The sequence below is a fragment of the Alligator mississippiensis genome, chromosome 9, assembly GCF_030867095.1.
Source record: "Alligator mississippiensis isolate rAllMis1 chromosome 9, rAllMis1, whole genome shotgun sequence".
In the NCBI taxonomy this organism is placed as follows: domain Eukaryota; kingdom Metazoa; phylum Chordata; order Crocodylia; family Alligatoridae; genus Alligator; species Alligator mississippiensis.
The window spans coordinates 70,556,801-70,580,875 of NC_081832.1; the positions used below are offsets into that span (position 1 = coordinate 70,556,801).

Sequence of the window (24,075 nt, forward strand, 5' to 3'; positions counted from 1 at the left end):
TGCTGATCTGTGCACGAAGAGGAGGCAGCTGAGCCGAGAAGCGTCCAGGAGCCCCACCCTCCCTCTGCCCCGCCCCTACCTCTCTGGCCCCGCCTCCTCTGCTCCGCGCATGCCCACGCTGACCCCTCCCCTCTCCGGCCCCACCCCTTCCCTACTCCGCGCATGCCCACTCCGGCCGCGCCCCGCCCCGCGCGCCGCCGCATGCGCAGTACCGCTCCCCGCCGCCCTGCAGCCGCCGCCGGGCCGCTCCGCGCCTAGCGGGAGGAGGCGCCGCCCGCCCCGGCCCCGCCTCGCCCGCCGCCGCCGCCCCCGGCCCCGCATCGGCGACGCCGCGTCCCGGGCAGCCGCGCAGGTGGGTCCCGGCCGGGCCAGGTGCAGCCGAGCCGGGGTCCCTGGCCGCGCCACCTCAGTCCCTGCTCTGCCTCCCTTCCCTCGGGCCCGGCCCGGCCCGGCCGCGGTGGCTGCCCGTTTGCGTGCGGCGGGGCAGCGGGAAGCCGGGGCTGGTCGTGGGGGGCCGCGGGCGAGGCGAGGGGCGCAGCGCTTCTCTTCTCAGCCGGGGTCGCCACACGACAGCGGGTGGCGGGGATGTGCGAGCACACTTGAAACGTGGGTTTCTCCTTCGAAAGGTGGGAAGCGGGGCTTTCCCCGGGCAGGCCCCTGCCCCTCGCGCGCGTGTGGGAGGCGCTGAGCCGGTTTCTGCTCAAACTATGGACCAACAAAGGTTGAGCGCCGCCGCACTGGACCGCCCAGCGTCCCCCGTTGTCCACGATTATTTTGCTTCGCGTCGTTCCTCGGCAAGGGAAGGAGAAGGGCTGGGCGTTCGTCCACGAGGCGTTCAGAAAAACTAGCGCCCGTTAGCGTTGCGCTGCGGGTCACGAAGGTCGGGTGTTTTGCTGTTGCCGGTCTCTTTTTTTTTTTTTTTTGTTGCATTTCAGTTCTGGGCTGTGGTTTTAACACGGGTGGTTTTTGCGTAAGGATCCAAAGCGGTAATCGGACGTGTCTGACGAGTGTGCTCTGAGCTGCTCGACGTCTGACACGCGCTGTTGTAGGTGGACTGCGGTATCCTACAATCGGAGGGACCTGCAAGTCCGGTGCCTTGCCGTGGGTAGGGAGTTGTTGGGCTCAGACGAGCTCGACACGGTGCTTGTCCAGCCTCGTCTCGAACTCCTCCAAGGATGGCGACCGCACCACCTCTGCTGGGAACGCGATCCCCGTTCTGGTGACCCTTACAGAGAAGAAGTTTTTTCCTGTGTTCAGCCTGAATTTACCCTCCATTAGCTTGTTTGGCTCAGTGATGAGTCTCTTTTAGCTTGTGCAGTATCTGTGTTGGGTTCAGTGATCCTACTCTGCAAATTCAGAGACAACAATTTTGTGGAAGTGTGTTTGAAGAGCATAGTGCTCAACTTGGGGTAAGGGCTGAGAATGGGAGGGATGAGTAAGAGTCTCTGGGGAGGGGTGGCTGGGAAATCCCACCCTCTGAGATGAATGGGATGGCTCATACCTCTCCAGCTGTTGTTTCTTCAGCAGAAGGCATCCATCCTCAGGGCAGGCTCTCACTTCAAGAAGCACCTTGACACCCAACTTGCTGGGGTCATCTGACCCTAGCAGTCTTTCCTACCCAGATGTAGGGGCTGGACTCAGTGATCTTGTAAGGTCCCTTCCAGCCCCTAACGACTATGAAACTTAGCTGTGAATTGTGGTGAAGGGTCTTTTTTGCACCTCGCTAAACCTTGACTCTTCTGTGGGAAGTCCCTCTCTGAAAGTTGACTCTTGCATGGGAAGCGCTCTAAAATCTCACATACATGTCACATGCTGGTACAAGATGGCAAGGAGCAACTTTGTGTGCTGGTAGTGTATTGAAGTGGGGGAGTGCATGGGAAGTGGTGGCAGGGTAGGGCTGCCTGTTTTGGGACCAGTGGAAGGAGTGACACACCAGTTTTCTTCCCTTGTGTGTTTAAAACCATTATAACCTATTGTGTAGGAACACTGTCAAGATTTGGGGACATAAACCATATCTGTGATTTCTTTCACTGGCCACGTTTCCAGCTACACAGTCTTAGTTTCTCAAAGCACTACAAGGAAGTGCATAGGAGTCAGGGAAGAGCGGGTGAGATTTGCATAGCTACCTTTACGAAATCATGGTAGTGTCTCAACTGAAACCTACATGACAACTGCTAGTAACTGATCACTGACTCTTACAAGTACACTTCTCTTTCTGTTAGAAAAAAAGGGTGGAGGGGAGGCATAGCATTTAATAACTAGAAGCTTTTATGCTATAGTATACAGGCAAGCTTGACTGGTTCTGTCTTGTGCCATTGCAATCTGGTTAGGTCCCCAAAACAAACTCCCAGAAACTGGGAAATTAAGAATGGGTGTACTATATTTAGATGAGTTGCAAAGGGACAGCAGCTGTTAGGTTCTAACTGTTTTATCTATGAACAAGCTAGGAATGATGCATATGTAATTAAACTGCTTCAGCTTTAACAGTGCTTCACCCAGGGTTAAATTTAGAGTAGTTTTGCTATTCCCAGCATATCCACAAGTAACAATTAGAGGTAATAGTTGCTGCACTTTTGAAACGGCTCCAAATGTACGTGTGTCCATATCCCTCAACTCTGCCCTCTTTGTGTGATGCTCCAAGATGTCTGTAAGATGTGAACTCTCTCTGTACTGTACTGCGCAGGTTCTCCGTACACCTGTCCTGCAGTCAAGCACTTAGTTGGTCCCACAGAAAGAGCACATCTTCTGAATTTTACAACATCTTCAGCCTCTTGCACACTGCCATCGATTATCCATTATTAAATTCACAGTCCATGCTTAGCTTCCACTTGACTGCTGACAGTCTCAACATGGCAAGGAAACCTCTTTGCTTTGCTCTTGATACAGTCTGTATAGTGCTTTGGTGAAATAACGCCTGATGGACCTCTCAAGGCACGTACCCATTTTCTATACACCAGAAGAGCAGGGCTACCTTGTATGCTTGCTCGTATGGACGGCAGCAATGTGGGGGGAGTCCCACAGACCAAAAATGTGTACTGGGGAGGGAGAGAAGGCCTCAGTCTTCCCTTCACCCAAAATAACTAACCTCCCTCCTTGACTTCATAGCCCCCATTATAGCTCCCAGATTAGAGGGGAGAGGCAGAGTTGACATTCATCTACGTAAAGAGGGGACTTATGGGTCATCTGGAGGAGCAAAAGAGGACTCCAGGGACTCTCAGTAAGTAGAGTACCCCTGATGCTAGCACAGAAAAGGGGATGTGGGCCTGATTGTCCTTACTCCCAGCCTCCAGCTCTTCCAGCCACAGCCCCAGAGCTTTCTTATCTCTTCTGCTCCATCCCTTAATACCTCCTGTGTGCACTGCATGTGCAGTTTTTCTTTTTGAAAATAATTTGGGCATCTTCTAACCTTCCTGCTGTATTCAGATAATGCCTTGCCTGCAAAAGCAAAACAACCAACCCTCAACAGAAACAGATTATAATGAGATTTCTTTCCTGTTCTTTATTTTTTTTTAAAGATGTCTATCATGGATCAGATTCAATGTAAATCTTATGTGGGTTAAATTCTGGTTACTGCAAGTCCCACTCAGTTTATTTGAAAGCTTGTAGGACAGAAAGCCTTTTGGCTGTGTTTCTCTGCAGGCACAGTGTAATCTGTTTGGTTTGTGTGAGTTAGGTTTATTGCAGTTTAGAGAGCTCAACTCTTTTCATATAGGTTTTAATATTGCTTCCCCACAGAAGTGGTGCACAGCTTCACCATGGAAGGAAAGAAAGAAATTGGTAGAATGTGTCAACCTTCAGGGAAGTTGTTTTTTGGACATGGTGCCAGCTATCAGAAACACCTGGCTCAAATCTGTTTGATTCTTCTTAGTGCCTCTAAGGTGCACGCCAAATTGCACGGTGATCACATAAGCATGTGGATTTTGGAGCACTTTGTTGATCTTTTAAACTCAAGAACCTTTTCACTTAAACTATAGCAGAGCTGCTACTTTGTTATATTGCGTAGTTCTTCCATTAACTGCAAAGTCAGTGAAAGGACTTGCGTGAAGGTGTTATTCATTCTTGCAGAAGCAGATCTTGTGTCGTTGAACCAGGGACTGCAGTTGTAATTTTGGTGGCACTGTTGACTAGGAGTTCCTGAATTATTTCATAGTGTTTCTTAGCATTCAGCACTGCACATGCTATCCTTTCTTCCCCTGTAAGGGCATCCCTATGGCAGCTACAGCAGTTCCTTACATGGAAAGATAAAATTGAAATTTAATATTTGTTGCTGTTTTTAAGGTAAGTTAGCAGTTTAGATTAAGGAGTAGTGACCATGTGGTGTAACTGTGGGTCCTTTGGAACTGCTTCGTGATCACAGTTTGGAAACTTTTACTTGTCTTCATAAGTAGACCATGTTTAGTGTGTAGGCTTAGATATTCTGGTTTATGTTGTAACAGGCCCATATATACATTTTGCTGAAGGTGGCGGTTGAGATTAGCAGGTAGCTCACGCATAGTATAAATAGAAAATCCTAGGGAGAGAAAGTCCCACTTAATTTATATGAGCACTTAGGATAGGTGATTGTTTCTTTGCATCAAGATGTCCTAGTCAGGGGTTTATTTGTATGTTGCAGATGAAGCAGAAGAGTTCAGAAAACATGGTTAATGTAGACACAGATTTGTACTTAAACAGCTTTTCTAGCAGGGTCCCAGAAAATTCACTGTCTATTCCAAGACCACATTATAAAAATCTCAAATGTTTGTCAGCATGGGTGAAGTTCTGTTTCTGTTTACAGTCTGGAAAGCCATAGGGTAGATGGTCTGCCAGGTATTGTTTTAACTTTTAACTCCTGTTTAGAATGGGTCTTATCAACATTTAAAAACATTGGCTGCAAATCAGCAAAAAGACTTCAAATATTGCTACCGGTAGTAGAAGTGAATTGGCAGTTTCCCAAACCTTGTTATAGTGTGGACAGGACTTAGGGCAGTTCCCTTTCTTGCTTCCTGTATTAATGATTGTCCCGTTGAGCCACATGCATTGTCTAAGAAATGATTAACTACTTATTTTCAGTGAGAAGCAAGAAGAATTTCTTTGGGTGAGTTTGAGATTTCAGATAAGCTTTAGGACACAAGGTGGACCCTTCCTCAGGTTTGGGAAAGAAGCAGATCTGGATTGAGCTAAGTCTTTTCAGTGGTCATTTACAGTTTTCTGTCTCTGGTGTTGAATGTATTTTGGTCTTGCTCCAGCAGCAGTGAAACCTGACTAAGGAAGAAGAGGGCACGGTGTTTTATTACTGTTATCAAACATTTTCCTATGGACCGAGCAGTTTGCCTGTGTTACATGGTCTAGATGGCATTATTCTTAAAACCCCTGTCTGTGCTGAATAGAGGAACTGATTTCAGCATGATTTTTTCAACGTATTTTCAGTCAGTGTGTGGGCTGGGCCATAGTGGTGAAAGGGAGTCCTGAAGTATATTAGTACCTTTAAAGCAATCTTATGCACACAGGTATTTGGGAAGTTAATCTGTTTTACCATTGCTGAGGTTTTTGTTAAGCTTTTACTTTGCCTTGGTAGTTCATATTTTGCCACCTCTAGTTCATAGGTTGGGAACTATTACTATGCCTGCCATTCATAGCTGTCTCTCCCTGTCAGGGAAAGTACACAAGTCTAGGGAAGATGGTCCAGTTCCCTACCTCCCTCATTGACCTTCCCTTTGCCACCAGGGAGGAGGCTTTAGGGCCACCCATTCTCTTTTCCAAACTCCCTACCAAGAAAATCACTTACACTTGATAAACAGGCACATACAACACTTGGTAGTCTTGTAATCTCTAGTGTAAAGTCAGCTGCTGACTCTGACCTTAGTAGAAGTATGATGGAGATTGTTATGACAGAATAATTAAGGTTGAATTAAAGGACTTCAGTAGGAGTTGCAAACTAAAATATAGAATGTAAACTTTGCATACAGCATGCAGTTTTCATAGTGTGATTAAAAAATTGATTGATGCTGTGAGAATAACAAGCATTCAAAAAACATTCCTGTTGGCAGTTTCTCAGTTGATTGTCTAATCTTTTTTGGATCCCCCTTCTGCAAGAAATCTGAAACACTCCGTGAGCTGTGCTTTGCTTCTCACGTACCAGTTGGAACAATATCAGCCGGTGTCAGGTGCAGGCTATACAAATATCAGCCAGGCTTTGTTGTACAGACAGCATTCTCTACAGAACATCTTATCACTTTGCAGTAACGAAGGCAAATATGTAGGAGAAGAAGGAACTGCAGCATTTAGTATATGGTCGTGAGTGAGAACTACCTGTAGTTGTTCCAGAAAGGAGGTGGATGTTGGGATCCATGACAAGACTGACTCTTGTAGACATCCTAGAGGAGGGATGCATGGCAGAGAAGAAAGTGATGCTGGGAATTTGTCATCGACATTTCCCAGGAGATGACCCCCATGAATGACTCCTCAGGCCATCATTCTCCCTGACTGGTTTAATTTCCTGTATGATGTTCCTCAGTGGAGCTGAGCTTTTTGTGTGACCAGAAGCAGGGCCTTTGAGACAGGCAGGAGATCTCTGGGCTCATGCTGCGGGCTGGAGCCTGTACTCTTCAGTGTTTAAATCAAAAATTGAAAGAAATGTTGTTACTCTAAATCTCAGATATCTCCACATATACAAATACATATGCATGTACTACGTTAAACAAGGAAGGAAGGGTTGATGTAGGTATTAGGAAGTAGGAAGTGCCCCAGCTGGAGCTGATTACAGGTACTGTGAATGGATGAAGGACTGCTGGGGAGAGATGGTCCTTGGAGAGAAGACTGTCTGTACTTTTCTGAACTTGCTTGCTGCCAAGGTGGAGAGGCATTCCTGGCCAGCCAAATAGACCCAGTAATCGATTGTATGATTGAAGTTTGGCTGCACTAAGCTGCTTATATTTCTCTTTTGCCTAGGTTTAACATGAAGGAGGACTGGCTTAGTCTGCTGTGCCTTTTCTATACTACAGAAATGTGCTGTATTTAAGATCTATGCCCTTCTTGGCCACATAAAAAGCCAAGTGGGGGGGTGTGTGTGTGGGTGTGTGTGTGTGAGAGACATAAATATCTGACTATATACCTTTATTTTAGCTTTGCCTTTTGTAGGGTGAAATAGTGCCTTGATCTGAGCTGTTTCAGCCTATACAAGCTTAGTGCCGGAGTGGATGGTGCTCAAACAGATGTAGTCACATTGTCTTCCTGCTGCTGTCGTACACTGCACAAATGGCCCTTTCAGATCACTCAAGAATCACTGTACCTGCCAGTGTCTGTGTAGTAGATACCTAGGGGTTATTAAAGCTGAAAAGATTTAGAAAACTGTTAAAGTAGAACTGAGGAAAAATTGCAATAATTCAAAATAGTGTTATGTGGGTAAGGTAAGCAGAGTGGACAGTTTGTGCTGAAATCAGGTATGTCCAGTTAAATTAGAAATAGTTAATTTTTAAACTGTAAACATGGCCTTTAGTAGCTAAGAAACAGATGCTCCATTTGGAACATGAGAGACCAATGCACTGTTTTATGGACATGAATTAGCGTGAACTTCAGTGGCATGCAGACAAAAGTGCTAGTGCATCTTTGGGGATTTTTACCCTTTGCATCTCCCCTAGACTTTGTTTCTACTTTATTACCTTTAATAAACAAGAAAAGAAAAGCTTTGAAAATGTAAGGGCCTTTTTCTTTTAATATGTGAATTATTAATATGAAATCTGAAATTGTTACAGTTCATCATAGAAATACAGGCTATTAGAAGATTATTGACACAAACTACAGTTGTTCTGCAGTATTGATGGGGATTTGTGGTAATATGTACAAATCTGTCAAATTTGTTTTTCTTTGGTTTCATATATTTAAAAACCAATAAAACCAATTTTAAAGGTTAGGCATCAGTTGTCACTCTTTGGTTGCAGTCTTGCATGCCATGTTTGTAGCTGATTTATAAACTGCTGAAAAATGGGTTTTATAATGGAAACAATGAATAATTTATTAAGCAAATATTTTTGCAGCATTCAGCTAGCTGTATAACTGGTTAAATAGTGCACTGCTTAGAATATTTTTAGACTAGCTCTAATGTTATACTTTAATTTTCAAACTACATTCAAAATAAAGTTGATTGTTGTTAGAGTTAAATGCTGTACGGTGTGCACGTTATGTAGAGACAAGGCTGTGGGTTTTGTGATCCAGTAACAGCATAGATATTTTTTACTCTAACTTTTAGACTCATACTTGAGCGTGATAGGTACTGGATAAATTTTTCAAGACCGGTCTACACAACTTGCCATCACAGATTATGCCTTTGAATCTACAAGCATACTGAAATTATTTTTCAGGTGATGATCTCTCCAGGTCAAGGATAAAGTAGTGAAAGGGAAATATGCATTGTGGGAACACATACTGTACCTGCCTTGTTTTCAAAGAGATGGTTTTCAGTGCTGTCAGATGCAGTACTGGAACATAATACGGATATTAAGTAGATGCATGTCTCTGGTAGTTGTGGGTAGGTTAAAAAAAAAAAAAAAAAGCAGTCCATTCCATTATTGTACTCCCAAGTTGAGGCCCAGAGTGTTTACTTTGGGGCATCGGGTTATTAGAAAAATGAGTCCAATTGAATTAAGATGAGATGAAAGCAGTACACATAACAACTGCCTTCAGAAATGAAAACTATGAGATGTGTTCAGTCTAGAGGATGAGGAAACAAGATGGATAACTGTCTACATATACCCAAAGGGATGTCTTAAAGACAGCAGGGGTTAGTTATTCTCATTAGGTAGAACAAGAAGGGATGGGATGCAGCAGGGAATATTTTTAAAAGGATAAATTACCATATACAGCTTTCGGCAGTGGAAGGCTGCCAAAGCAGCATTTGGATTTGGCACCACTAGAGATGGTCAAAGCTAGACCTGGCATTCGTTTAAAAGAAACATCACTCTCTGCTCCTCTACAAAGGAAATGTAAAAGTTCTGTTAAAATCGGTGCTGTTCTCCAAGACTTCTGGGTTCCGTTTGGGTCTTTCGCAGGACCTGGACCTCTGGTAGTACATATTTTCAAAACAATTTATTGGGATCTTATAAAGAAATGATCTTGGACCAGGCCTATGGTTGTAGCTGAAAAAAAATAGTACTGTACAACCTGTATGCAGACATGACCTTTGCAGTTCATCCTTGTCTCCTGATCATGAGACTACTGTGCATTGGTCTGGTCCTTAGTAGAGGTGCACTGATACATCGGTCCTATATCAGATTGGCACCAATATAAGGAAAATTGACAGTATTGGTGAATGGCTTTTTTTGGCTGATGTGGCTGATAAATTCCCCGTGCATGCATCCAGCTGCAGCCCAGCAGCTGGGTCCGGCTGGTAAGTCTGTGAGGGGAAGGTGTGGGGGGAGGGAAGGGGCGTGGGGAGGCAGATCGAAGGGAGGGAGGGAGGGAGCAGGGCTGGGGCAAGGACAGCTGGAGCGGGGCATGGGACAAAGCTGCAAGCAGCTTGTCTAGTGGGAGGGCGGCTCCCACCACTGCACACACCCTGGGAATGAATGGGGCCATGTGCCGCTGGATGAATCTGTGCAAAGGGTGAGGGTGGGCTGCCACTGTGGGCTGGGGCGGCGCCGGGCTCTTCCTCGTTGGGGGCTGGGCCGGGCTGCACTCAGGATGGGCAGCAGTGCTTGGAGGGGAGGCTACAGGGGGACTACAGCAAATTTTGGGGTGGCTGCAGGACCTTCCCATAGCCCCTCCAAGCGCTGCTGCCAGCCCCAAGCACAGCTCAGCTTGGCCTGGCCCAGGCCTGACCGGAAAGAGCCTAGCACTGCCCCAGCCCCAGTTTGCAGAGGCAGCCTGCCCTCGCCTCGTGTGCACATCTGGGGGTACAGGCCTCCCCCCCTCCAGTGCCCTCCTAGGGTGCGCGTAGTGGTGGGAGCCACTCCGCACCCCTCAGATGGCTCCATCCTGTGCCTCACTCCAATTTAGCTGGGCAGCACCTGCCCCAGCCCCACTCCCTACCTCACCGTATGGGCTCCCCCATGCACCTTCCCTTCTCCCATCCCTTCCCCCACAACAGACTTATCTTCCCTTCGCTGCTCTCCTCGCTGCAGGGCTGCATATCGGCAGTTGGATCGATATCGGCTGATATGGCTCGTTAAAAATCAGCCGTATTGGCTCAAAAAATCTCTATCAGTGTACCCCTAGTCCTTAGGCATAATTTTAAAGCCAATGAAGGTTTGCTCACAACAAGTCAAAGTTACAACTGATAATCAGTGAAGAGTAAAGGTGTCCAAGCCGACTCCTGTCAGATTTCAGAGGCGGGTTGGTTGGTGCAGGACCTGCTATTCCTTCTGCACTGTAGTGATGTGATCCTTCTGTGCTAGTTATACTAGCTTTATTTTCACATTTGCTCTTGGTGTGATGCTGGCAGTTCTGATCCTGTGTCTTCAGGTAAAGTACAAAACGTTATTTCACACAAGTGTAATAAGGTATGTGGAAGGATGACACACAAAATAGGATATATCAGTAGGTTCCCTGAGCCATGGACACTTTTTAATTATTATGAAGAATCTTCTCCCTTTGCTGCATACAAATGTTTTAATGTCAGTGCAAGTCCATGCACCTCACACAAATGTGCCTGAGGTGCAATAAGAAAATTACACATTTTAACTCACCACTTTACAGGGCTAAAATGATCATATCTATACCTTTTTCTTAGAAAAAAATCGGTCGGTTTGTTTCTGGGAGTTTTCTGAATCTCCACGTGTTTTGTGTTTCATTTGTTGTGATTCTGAATTTGGGCATGAGAATTTGATGTCTGGTAGTGCATATTTTCCCTCTGCTTAGCTCTGAAAGTGCAAGTTTCATTGATTTCTCATGTGCTGACATTTTTCTTGGTGGTGTGATAAGTAACTTAAGATGTGCTTGTAGGTGGAAAATTTACTGATAGAAACTGATGTGATTCTTTTTGTAAAAGTGCTGAGCACCCATTGCTTTCGCTGCCTTATTGCAAAGAATATCCTAAGAGCATGATCAAAATCTTTTCAAGTAGACTAACATAAACCACAGCTATAAAAAAGCTGTGAGCTCTCCTGATTCAGCAAAAGGTTGTTAGCTTCAGCTAGTGGGTATCTGATAATTTTGAAGTTGAGTCCTGTCACTGAACTGAGAGAAAGCTAGCTTTTTCTTGCTTTGTTTCTTCTTTTCAGTCCTAGTCTGCAACCAGCTTAGGTTTGGGGGAGAGTGTGGGGTGGGGAAGAAATGAAGTAAAATCACTGCTTAATCTTCAGTCTTTGTATTGGGGAAGTCATTCCAGCGAATAGCTTCGGTATCTGCTTGTGCTGAGGTTTCAAAGCTTTGGAGTGGAACTTTGTGGGCTGGCTCTTGACTATTTTCAGCATTGCTCACAAAGCTCTAGGCAGTAGCAATAAACCTGATCAGCTTGTTGATTTTCCTCTGCTGCTGTAGAGAGCTCTCAGCTGAATGGCTCTGCTCTTTCTATCTGCTGAATCAGGAAGATACTACTATGGTGGTTTTTGCTTGGTTTGTGTTGGGTAGCTTACTGTTGTGACCATAATAGCTAGAATTTAGATGAGTTTCCCCCTGGAGAAATATCACAATTACTGTCAGCGTGATATTTCAAGCCCTGATCATTGAACTTCTGCTGTTGAATGCAAAAAAACACATTAAAGAAATGTTTGTTTAAATAAAAGGATTTTTTTCTGGTTTTATTTGAAGTCTGTGCACAGAGGCTGAAATGCAAACTTGTTTGGCACCTTTTGCTTTTTGGAATTTGACAGATGTCTTGTTGTGACTAAATGTTTGGCATTCAAGCCAATTCAGACTAATTTTGGGGAGCCTGCATAGCTGTTGGAAATGGGATTGCTTTCCTGTTGAATGTTATATTTATACATGTTTGTCTCCTTTATTTTGGTAGAAAATGATGCATCCTGTTGCCAGCAGTAATACAGCTTTCTGTGGGACTGGCAAGAGTTCTTGCCTTAATGAAGACAACGTGAGAGCCACTGACCAGTTTGATTTATATTCCACACAGCAAAGCAAATACAGCCATGCAGTCAGCCACAAACCAATTGCATGCCAGAGACAAGACACGTTAAATGAATCGCACTTGCAGACCACAAGTGGCAGGAATATAGAGACAAAAGATGAACTAAAGAAAAAGAAAAACCTCAACCGGTCTGGCAAACGTGGAAGGCCTTCGGGGACCACAAAATCAGCAGGGTACCGAACCAGCACAGGTCGACCCCTTGGGACCACCAAAGCAGCTGGATTTAAGACAAGTCCAGGCAGACCCTTGGGTACAACTAAAGCTGCAGGATACAAAGTCAGCCCAGGGAGACCTCCAGGTAGCATTAAAGCTCTATCACGGCTTGCAAATCTAAGTTATACTTGTGGCAGTGCAGCTTTTCCCTATCCTATGGTGCGTAACATAGGAATGCATGTTGCTGGTGATGAAACTAGCAGCAAAATCAAACAACCCAATGAGTGAAAGAAAGGAGTTAGGTAGCAGTTCCTCATTAACCCATTTCTAAAATGAGTCTTGACATGTTTTTCAATTTTTTTTTTAATGTAATATTTCCATGTCTTTGGCTTTCCAAATTTTATTTTATTTCTGTTCAGTGTCCACAGATGCAAACCAGTAATTTTAAAGGTAACATTGAAAGGGCATTGGTATAATTTTGTGGGGTTTTTTTACATAGGTTTTTAAGAAAACTCCTAAATGATGCCCTTGTGTGTTTATTTAAAGTAATGCTTATGTCCTGAATTTCACCTTTTACTCTCAGACAAATATAATTGTGTGGTTATGCATAAGCAATTGAAATGAGGAGGAAAGCATTATCTGACCCTTGGCTCATGAAGTAAGCCTCGGCCACAGTAAAGAACTTATCCAGAAGAGTTTATAACTGATGAAGCAAAAGAACTTGATTCAGGACTACTTTACCAGTAATGACTGTGGAAGTTTTGCAGTTCCCGCGTGTTTTTTATAGGAAGGAATAGAGAGCAAACTAAATTTTCCACTTTTGCTGGATCTTACACAGACCTCAAATGTTTATAGATATTTCGAAACTTTTAAAAACTATTTTTTTTAAAAGTGCTGATTTCAGGCAGTTTTTATTTGCTGAGTTGTAGCAGTAAGTCCGTTTTCACTAATTTTCCAAAAATGTATTTTGAAAGTACTAAATAACAACACGGAGCATTTATACAGCGCTTTACATCTTTGCAGCGCCTTATGAACATGAAGTAACTTGCCTTTAGGCAATGGCTGATCTTTTAGTTATACTCCTTACAGGATTCCACTGTATAATTTTAAAATGCCTAAGAGTGCATATACCAAAATTCAAATGCTTCAATATAAATCTGTAATATTTTATAAGAAACTACAAAATAAGTACTGTTCATCCTGATAATATACTTAATTACACATTATGTTCTGACATCTGTAAATACCTATTTAATCTGCTTTTTTGCCTTTACAGTATGTCTTAGGTGGCAGCAGTTGATAGATTTTGAAGTATTAATTTAGGATGTTTACAAATTACACTTTTTAAGTAGACGCTGTTGCCAAGTTATCAGATTTAGTGTTGGCAGATATTCCAGGAATATAGCTATCCCATTATTTAACATTTATACTCTATTTAAATTATGGGAGCTTATAATTCTACCAAAGGACACCATTTTCATGATTCATAATAGCCAACTTTATGGTTGGTACAAACAGTACGTAGTTTACTGCATTGCTAGCCCTCAGATGCAAAGCGGTCTGTAGGAATTCATCTATGCATGCAAGCTGAAAAAGTATGTCGTTGGTTAACTATAAATACCTTTCCTGGCACAAGCTGAGACCTTTCCTGCTTCCAAAAGAAATGTTCCATTTTCAGCTGAGTGTCTTTGATTTAAAAAGTGTGCGTGTATGTGTGCACGCGGGTGTGTATTTTTTTATATATATATAATATATATATGCACATACCTGCCTATACTTGGAAAATAACATTCCTCAATATTGCATATTGTCTGGAAGGAAGTTTACATAACATTTCAAATATAGTTTAAATTATAATACATTTTTGGCTTCAAATGCCCGTGGGGGGGAATATGTTATGTTTGCTGATTTGGGGGAACAGAGAGATTTCAGGTTAATTAAAACTTGTGCTGAAATTCTCTACTATTTTAATTTCCTGTTAAGTTAAATGCTATTCTGGCCTGCTGTCATTTTGTTGAAAACTCTGATTTCAGTAATGACAACTTAAGAAACAGATGTCATGTTTCATACCTTTTTCATCAGGAAAAAAGCAGCAAGCCTTCAGGTGTTCCAGTGATGCCTAACACATAATGAGCTGGACTTTATGCTGTACTTTACAATAGGTGTGTTGCATTTTTTGGGGGACTGTGTATGCACTGGCAACTAAGACAATGAACCTCAACAGTACTGGATGGCTCCTTAGTCAATGTGTAAATTAATGGCAGCTAAACTGCTACTAAAATATAGTTTCTCCACGCTGAAGCTATGAAATCAGTTGTACATTCTGTTTCTCAACAAACTCAAAAGTATGAAACTCTTAGTAATTTTTCTGAAAATGGTTTAACTTCTGACACACACAATGCTAACATGAGCTAATCACCCTCAGGATATGTGTTGTATTGGCTGTTTATCAGACGATTTTCTTTTCAACAAAAGGCTGCTTTAAGCCCTTTCCTGAACTCTTCTTGGAAAGCAGTCCTCTTCAGCTGAATGTAATAACTACAGAAGTGTCATGCCACGCTGGCAAGAAACATGTTGCATGTCACTAATGTATCTTCAAGTAACTCCACTACTTACCTTCTGTTTATCCTGTTCACCTGTTTCATTTTGCACTTGTGCATCTACTCAATGGTGCTGTGCTGTGTGTCAGGAGGTAATGCAGATGTATTATTGTTCTCCTAGTATAATGAATTTTGTATTCAAGTATGCTGATGAAATAATGAAATCGTCTAAGCAATTTATGTTCATTACAGTGTTTATTAATTATATCAGATGAAATATAATCCCAGTAAAAATGATGAACGTTGTCAGTTTTCGTGAAAGGATGAACGTAAGCTAGAAAACTGTGTTCACAGAGTCTGGAAAGGGCCTCTTGGCACCCTGGATTTTGAGACCAGAAGTAACACTGCTGGGCATTTCCTGATTCTGGTTTATTTTATATTTGACTATAATTTTTGTGCCATGCTGTGAGGGGAAAAAGAAGTCAAGAAGTCAAAGTGAAATATGAATGGAATCTTCAGATATTTTTGCTTTGCCTATCTATAACTTGTGCTTTTTATTTTTCCTTTTTCCTTTCTTTTAACACTGTCTCTTGTCACGACAAACACTGAAACAGCATGTTTAATGCCTAAATTTTGCTGTTATCAATGGGAAAACTGGCCTTTTTCCCCATACTATGAAAACATTATTTGCAAAGTAAATGGCTAATTTTATACTATGTACCATAATTCTGTTCTTCATAAATTAGAATTACTGTTATGTATTAACACTGTTCAGAAAATGATCTGTACGTCATGTTTGTGTGTTAATGATTTCTTTAAGTATCAAATTTCTATTATGTCTTATTTATACATATGTGAAACCGTTACCATCATTAAGGAGTAGCAGCAAGCTAATACAAAAGCCACTGTTTAAAGTGCATACAGTAACTTCTATTCAATTTCTGATTGCATTTAAACTTTAGAACCAAATAATTTTGCTACTGTTTTTAAGTCTTGCACTGGACATTTTCAGAATACTAGCAGCACGGTTTGGCAGGAAAAAGAAAGATGGCTGCTATCAGAAGGTAGCTAACTTTTAATCCTATGGTGGTATTTTTCAATATCAGCAGTTGGCTTGGTCATTTAAGCAACAGTCTTTACATGTTACATTTACTTCAAATTAATCACAGAAAACATCAAAACCCATTGAACAGCTCTTTTCTGAAGTGTGCTTTCGTTTTGCCAGAAAGATTTTTCTTAAGCGTTCAGTCAAGACCCTACCAAACCAAGTCATTAAGAAGTGATGTGTCTGAGAAAAGAATCACTTTGCTCTAAAATACATAAAGTAATTCTGATCAGAACTTCACTTCTTTCCATTTCGAAGAGCTTTAAAAGGCAGAGCAGTTTAAGGTTATTTGTCTATTGGTTTCATTAGTTTTGACTCTGCTTTTTTGTTACTATATGTACAGTAATGTTTCATACTATCCCTATAGACGATTGCAAATAAAACAATCGCAATTGTAAAGACTTTGAACTGCAAACATTGTTTCTGACCACAAGATTAGTTTGTTCCTCTTTTTTATTATAATGCATATATTTTAACATTGCTTAAATATATTTATGAACTCTAGTTAGAGACTAGAGCTTTTTCTTTGCAATTTTTTCCAAGTAGGTAAATCTTTTTTATGAAAAATATGATGATGGTATGATCATTTTTTAGGAATGTTATGCTCATTGCTTGGTAATTTGGACTACTTTATGATTCTTTATCTTTTACAATTTGCTTTTCCACAGGTTCATTTTGGAGGAAACAATTATCCATTAAGTAACTAATATCAGCACCCTGCCCTCTGCTGTAAAAAGCCTGATTAGATACTGTGTATGTTATTATGTCCATGAACTTGAGCTACTCGTGTGCAATTATGTGTATGGGAATGGAGTAGTGTTCATGATCTGTATTTACATCATCATATGGATGTATATTTATTAATAAAGTCAGTACTTTAAAACCAAACATTTTATTATCTGAACTTGTTTTCCTTTTCAAGATGGAGCAAAAAGATTGTGAATCACTTTTCAACAAGACTTTGCTCTAACTCTCCTGTGAATACAGTGATTTTGCTTGCGTGCCTGCTGCATGACAAAGCATAAATGGATTTATGTATCTGAAATTAAAAACAAAACCAAAAAACCCTCTTAATGACATCTGTTTCTCACCCTCCTTTCCATGTGTGTGGCTGAGGTAGCACCATAGGACTTTTTTTTTTCTCAGTAGAGAATAAGTTAAATGGATTCTTACACTTGTAATTGGTAAATCTCCAGGTATGGGGAATGTTTAGCTTGTTTCATGAGTGCCAGAAGATCCTCAATCTAAAACCCCCCCACTTTTATTGCAAGTCTTCAGCAAATAGAAATATGGTGTAACTCTTTTATCACTGACTTGAAAATATGGCCAGTGGAATTTTCTTGAGGTGTTCTTATGTTGATGGTGAAATTTGCCAACAGTGGATGTCTTATAAATACACTGATGTACCAGAAGCTCCGTTTGTACGGGATGTAAAATCATCTAGTGAACTCCTGGTATCCTTTTTTAATTCCCTTTCCTCCACTGCTGATGGACACTGGCTTGTTTTTGTGGGGTTTGTCATCGGAATGAGGCTGGACGTTTTAGCTTTTTGTGTGTTTGGGGCTTCTGAAACAACTGAAAAAATAACAGCTAAAACCAGAGCACTGAAATGTTTGCCTGCTACTTTAAATAAACAATACATTACATGGTCTTCAAAGATACAAAGGAAGGGGAAGGAATAGCATGTGAAGGGTGAAGCAACCTACCTAGCTTCTCTTTCAGAGTACTGAAAATTTCATTTGAAAGTCAAATGTAAGGAGAAAGACTTGGATTATCTGTAGGCAGGCGATAACTTTCAGTCTGAAGAATAGCTATAGAATTAGATAGGTAAAGGCATCTTCTCTGTGTGAGATGCAACACTTGCATCCTGGGCTTGCCTTCATAAAATCTTATACATGTGTTTCTAGAAGTGCCATGTGCATACCTGTAGCCTGGCTATGTTCCCATCTAATTTCATTGATAGGAAACCTCTAAAAGTATCCTATACCAAATCCCCTTTGTGTTGCCCCTATGATTTTTGTTCATTATGGGGCAAGAGGGTCTGCACTTTGTCATGAAACTGCTGTTTGGACTTCCAAGACCAGAACAGATCTTTTCAGATGCTATAGCCCAAGTTTCTGCGTGAAGAACTGTAACAGCTTTCACTCCATTCCCCCCACCCTCCAAAAAAATAAAAAAAGCCCTTATGCAATGCCAGGTTTTATTGACTTAAACTGGTCTGATCTAGGTGCTCTGGCTTTCAAGGCATTTGGATATATTTAGAACAGGTGAATTAGACTATAGGCTGTCCACCACATATTCTATGGATCTGTTCTCAGATACACTTCTTAGGGGAAAATAGGTTACTCTTCATTTTCCATGAAACCTTTAAGTACTCAATAAGAAGTCATTCATAAATTATATCATATCACAATACTGGCTTTTAAGCTGCACTGGGAGCTACTTTGCTATTTGTGTGGCTATTGTGTTGTCTGTGCCACATAATGAATTGAACAATAAGAATTGCAAAGCAATCTACTCCTTCAGTATGCAGGCAGTGTACAATGCCAGGTGCAGAGCTGCTGATGACAGAATCACACTATGATTTATTCATGGTGAGAGACTCCAGTATTGTCAGCTTTTTGCCACTGCTCAGAGCAATAATGGAATATCTGCGAAGCGATCAGGACATCTTGGGGGAGTTATCTAGGTGGTGATTGTCCCTTTTTCTTTAAGAATGTATTTCGGTGTGTGATGAGCTATCGAAGTTCTCTTTGGGTCAGAGCTTTTTGTTATGCTTCTGGTCAGTACCTAACCCCGATCCCTGTCTGGGGCCACAGCAGTACAAAAATTACAGTGAGTCCATGGAAATCATAAATGTTATCAATGCTTTGATGGCTGGGCAGAGCAGCCATATACACAGACAAACAAATTAAGAATGTTTCGATGGTCAGGATTAAAATTATATTGTTAGAAACAGAGGCATGACTTGGAGGGCTTTCATTGCTTTGTTTGGCATTTCCACTAGGATAGTTGCCTGTGGTTCCATGTATTTGTTTTTTTTCCTATTTGAGAGGGGTGTGTGATTTGACAGGAAACTCCTGACTTCTGGACCTGACTCGCATCTCTTCTGTGGCCTTGAGATAATTCTGCCTCAGTTTTTCCTTCCATAAGTGAGGTAAAAATGTATGTCTGCCTTGCAGGAGTATTGAAAGAACTTTGAAGACTTTTTTAAAAGTTTAACGAGTTTACAGTTTAGAAAATTGTACAAGGTTATGCTGAAATTGTTAAAATGCAGATCTTATGATGCACTCTAAGTTGGTGGTCTCTGCTTCAAGTGTTTTTATTAAGTGTGCGTAGTTCACCTATCCTAAATGAACATGAAGTTTGTGAAGTCAAGCATTCAGGCTGGAGGCCATGCAGACACAGTTGAGTGCCCCTGTGCATGTAAGTCTTTAGTTTCATGATCGTACATTTTTCCCCCCACAGGGGCCCTGGCATCACTTATCATATAGGACTGCCCTGCATTAGAATAAATCTAGGTTCGATAGTATGGAAAGCTGTTGTCTATAGGGGGCCTGCCTCATTTGTGCAGAAGTTGGAGTGTACCTAGTGAAGACTGCAGGAAGGGGTAGGTTAAGGCAATCGAATGCTATCCAGAATAATTGGATTCTGTCCTTCCTCCTGCCACAGTTTTGTTTTGATGCTAGGCAAGTCACTTAGACCACATGCCTCCCTCTCAACCTGTCTCTCTCTTATCTATTTCCCAGTACTGGCTCCTTATCCTAGTCCCATTGTTTTACCTGTCCAGTCCTATTCTTTACCTCTTGACAAATCTGTTGGATGCAGGAAGAGTAAAGATGGGAAGACAGTTGGCCCCTAGTTTCTCATCTCAATCTCCTTCCCTAGCAAGTCCAAGTTTCAGCCCTTTAGAGTCCATGCTAGTGCTAGTTCCTGATTCCTGTCTCCCAGCTTGTCCTCCAATCTCTCTCCTTGCACATGGTCTCCTGTCAACACCACAGGTTCCCATTCCCCACTGCTTTCCAGTCCCCTCCTGAACTCTGTCCAGCCCAGTGACTTCTTCCTGCTGGATTTCCTTGTCCAGTCTGCCTAGGCAATGCCAGGGCACCTAGACTCTTCACTAAACCTGTTTTCTCCACCTCATTTTTCCTCCCTTCTGAGTCCAAGTCCCCGTCTCCTTGCCTAGCTAGCTTCAGTTCCTCCGCTACCTCTGGTCCTTGTCCTATCTCTGTTCCCGTCTCCTTAGTCTACTGGTTCCCCATCTCACTTCCCTTACCCAGACAGTCCCAGACCTACTTTCCTTCCTCTGCTTGCCAAACTCCAGTCCCAGTCTCCTCTTACCAAGGCTCCTTGTCTCTATCTATTCTCCCTTCTGTTCCCTTCTCCATTGCTTGTCCCGTCTATATTTTACTTTCTCCTTTATTTTGGGAAGAGGCACCAAGGCAATGAGACAGCTTGGATCCTGGAACCTGGCATGGCCCACAAGAGCCCAGAGCTGTCATTGCTGGATGAATTCTGCTCGGCCCATGCCAGGAACACGCACACAATCAGCAGAGCCTTGAGGGAGTTTAGCTCTTAAAATGTCAGTAGCATATACATGTGCCAACCGCAATTTTTCCGACTTGCAACTGAGCTACATTTTCACACACATTCAGGGGTGTGGCAAAAGGTTCACCCTTATTTTTCACTTCCTTGTCCTTGTCAGATTTTAAACCCCTTCTCTTAACTACAGGGAAGTAAATACTTCTAAAAGAGAAAGGTCTTTGAGATTTTTACTATGGGCTAAACAAGTTATTTTAGGAAATGGACATGTCTTTTTTTTTTTTTGGCTGAAATGTTCCAAAAATTTCAGCCTCCAACTGACACCACAGATGGAAAATTTCAGGCCAGGTGGCTAAAGTTTGGTAAAGCTATAAACAGCATGAAACAATGGAATGTGAGACAGTCTTTATAATATGCAGTGCTACAAGACTTGCCTATAATATGCCAGCACAGGGACAGTAGATCTCTTCTGACTTGTTTAGATATGCTCTGAGTACCGACAACTTTTGGAATGTGTTGTTTGGTTTCTTAAAGCAGATTCCCTTATGTAATATGAATACATTTAAATTCACATATATGCGTAACCTCTGAGCCTTCCCTTGGGATGGAGGAATATTCAGCTAGGTTAAAGCCCACTAAAATGCCTTTTTGGCAACATGTCAAGGCATCTGTTGTGTTGAGGGATTGAAATATCAGTTCAACACTATGCAGTGCAGCAGTTACTGAAAGAATCTGGTCTCTGGTGGCAAGGCAGCCAGGTACAGGAGGGAAGGAAGTAGCTCTGAGGATGAACACTGTATTCACCTTGTCCAAATTTGCAAAGGTACTAAGGGAAAAAGGATGGCTTCCTGAATAAACCAGGTTCAGGCTGGATTGTTACTTGTGCATCTCTTTCAGCATTGGGGCAAGGAGAGGAAAATTTTCCAAACCCAAGGAGTCTCTCTGGGAGTTGCAAGCTAGGCAAGAGGTTATTTACATTCTTTGCATATATATCCAATGTCTTGCCTGCTTTTCTAGGCTTTACATTGCTTATTTTCTTCTAACTGTATCATGTATGGTCTTTAAAATTACCAAACCTCGTTTATGTGCCTTGTGTATGCTGGTAATGATTTCAAGGAATAATGACAGTGATGATACAAAAGGGAGGTGACCGTAGTCAAAAATGCTTCTCTGCTGTGCAAGAAGTCTGGCATATTTGACCTTTATGCTTTGGTTTCACATTCAAAGGGTTTTTTCTAGGGCAGAAGGAATGCTAACTTATTGGCTAAGAAGAGCAACAAGGTGGTTAGCTTTGTTAGTCTGAAGTCAGTCTGAAGCCAGGTTTACATATGCACCTTTACAGACTACATAAGACGTATCGAGAGAGCACGTGCACACCTGAGGGGGTGGACTGGGGTTCATGAAAGCTTGTCCTCTCTATATATCATATTTAGTATATGAAGGTGCATATCTACCCTGCCTTCTAAGAAAAGCTAAGCCACTAGATTTCTCTTTACTGTCAGGTTGAGGGTCTGCAGCATAGTGGATATGGATTGCCTTGCTGAATTTGGAGAGTGCTTGTCTGTGTCCTTTCATAGAAGTTTAAAAAAATAGGACTCTATATAGTTGGCGCAATGCTTTTAAGCTATTGTTTAGAGATCAGGATGAGACATGAATCTGTGCAGCTGTTCTACTGAAATCAGCATATACCAGAGTTTGAAGACCAGAACCCACAAAGGTTTGAGTCTTTTTAGTTGAAGGGTTTATAACGGGCTGGAAAATTAATAAATGTTTTCCCTAGTATTTAAATACATCACATCTGGAGTCTAGTACTGTGATACTGAGCTGTAATGAAACAGGCTTTTGGAATACATTACATATTACTTGTATTAATTACCACACAATCATGACATCCTGTCATTCTCAGAATGACCTTTCTCTTGGTGCAGGAATTTGGGCCGTATCTAATTAAAGTCAATAGTAAGATGCCTTTTGGCCTCAGAGCAGCAGCAAAGCCACATACAGCAAGTGCTTATACTTCTCATTAGTGTAGCATGTGCTCTGGTACATGCTGTATTCTATGATTGTTGGTGGTTCTGGCCCTTAATTGTGTGTAAACATAATGCAAATAAACTAATGCAACTTCTATTTTTGCATGCTGACATGGAAATTAGGGGATTTTCAAGCTGGATTCAAAGCTACCTCACAGAAAGCTTCAGAACCATGGAACAGATTTTCTGTTATATTTTTGTTCACTTTGCAATGTCTGGGAGCTAAGAACTGAATGCTAGGGGTTGACCTGCTATGCTCTGTGTCGTTAGGCAAGTTGTTATACTTGCCAGGAGGGATTTTATGATACTTTAATATTTGAAAACTAAAATTACAATGGGTGATACAATCTGAGCTAATCAACACATTAATGAAGTTGTTACCTTCCTCTTTCTGCTGTGAAATTATAATCCTGCATCTTGCTGTCGAAATGAAAATTACAAATATAGGGAAGCAGGGCCAGAAGGGATCTCCCAAGGTCACCTATACAACATTCATTTAACATCGTGTATGGATGTGACAAAGATGACTTTGCTTCAAAGAGGGCGCATGTACATGAGATGCTAACTGCAGTAGCTGAATAATATTGTTCAGTAGCGTGTCACAATACTAACATTGCTAATATGCTACTGCGCAGTATTATTAGGCTACTGTGCAGTAGTGTCACTTAAAAGGCATTTGCCGGCACTACTGCGCAGTAACTCCAGTTACTGCATGTTTATTTAGTACTTGATTATGCAAGTACTCAATACAAGCACAGTAACCACTGCGCAGTAGTGTCTTGTGTAGACGCTCCCAGAAAGTGATTCACGTCTAGTCCCTGTTTAGAAACAATACTCCTAGCATGCCTGTGCCCAGTTATCTTAAGGCAATAATACTTAGACCTACAGATTATAGACCAGTATGCTTCTCTGTGCAGCATGTGTTTATAAGAGTTTAAGGCCATCATGTGTTTAAATTAAAATAACATTAGTTTACAAAAGAATTCTGTACGTTCTGAAATGGCCCCTTGCACTTAATTTACAACAGGTGAGATCTTAGTGAAAGTTCAACTAAAATAACGAGGTGTGTGCATGTTATTTAAGTAGTCTTCTGATTTGGTTTATGAGAGAATGCTTGCAGGAATCAAAAGTTCCCCTTAGCCACAGCCTGAGCCCAAGACCACCTCAGTTGTACAGCCCCAAGGTAAGTAATTTGCCTTGCTTTTTCCCCCATCTGTAAAATGGGGTTAATGTGACCTGTTTCTCCGATGCCCGAGAGGATTAATCGGAGAAGTCTCCAAAGTATTGTGATAATAAAAACACTATATTCGAGTAAGAAGATTGACTCCTAGTTCTATGTGGAGTCTGCCACCTGCTGGCTGGAATGGTGTATACGAGCATGGTAAGTGGAGCTGCTGTGGTCTGCAGGCCAAGCCCAGGCCGGGGGTCTTTAAAAGGGACACTTTTTGGAGATGTCACAGCACTCCCTTAGAAAACCTTCTAGTTTATACCGAAGTCTTCAAGACTGTGACAACGACTAGCACAGCTCAGTTGTATCTGACAGCTCTGAGACAGTGGTTTTCAACCTGTGGTCCATGGACCCCTGGGGGCATGCAGACTGTCTAAGGGGTCTGGAAAAGTTGACCATGATCAATCAAAAGTATGTGAATACCC

At 42.1% G+C, this 24,075-nt stretch overlaps 1 protein-coding gene across 4 annotated transcripts; it reads left to right on the plus strand.

Moving 5' to 3' along the window:
* The first annotated feature begins 241 nt into the window (after positions 1–241).
* On the plus strand, positions 242–16,738 carry C9H5orf24 (chromosome 9 C5orf24 homolog). Of its 4 annotated transcripts, XM_059712868.1 has the most exons (4): positions 242–352; positions 11,921–12,350; positions 14,288–14,367; positions 16,519–16,738. In XM_059712868.1, exons 2-3 carry the CDS (start codon positions 11,924–11,926, stop codon positions 14,326–14,328), a joined length of 468 nt encoding a protein of 155 aa, XP_059568851.1. In that variant the 5' UTR covers positions 242–352; positions 11,921–11,923; the 3' UTR covers positions 14,329–14,367; positions 16,519–16,738. The 4 variants fall into 4 exon arrangements, with proteins under 4 accessions (XP_059568851.1, XP_059568852.1, XP_059568849.1 ...); XM_059712869.1 differs by lacking the exon at positions 14,288–14,367; XM_059712866.1 differs by having other exon boundaries at positions 11,921–16,738.
* Positions 16,739–24,075: the final 7,337 nt, after the last annotated feature.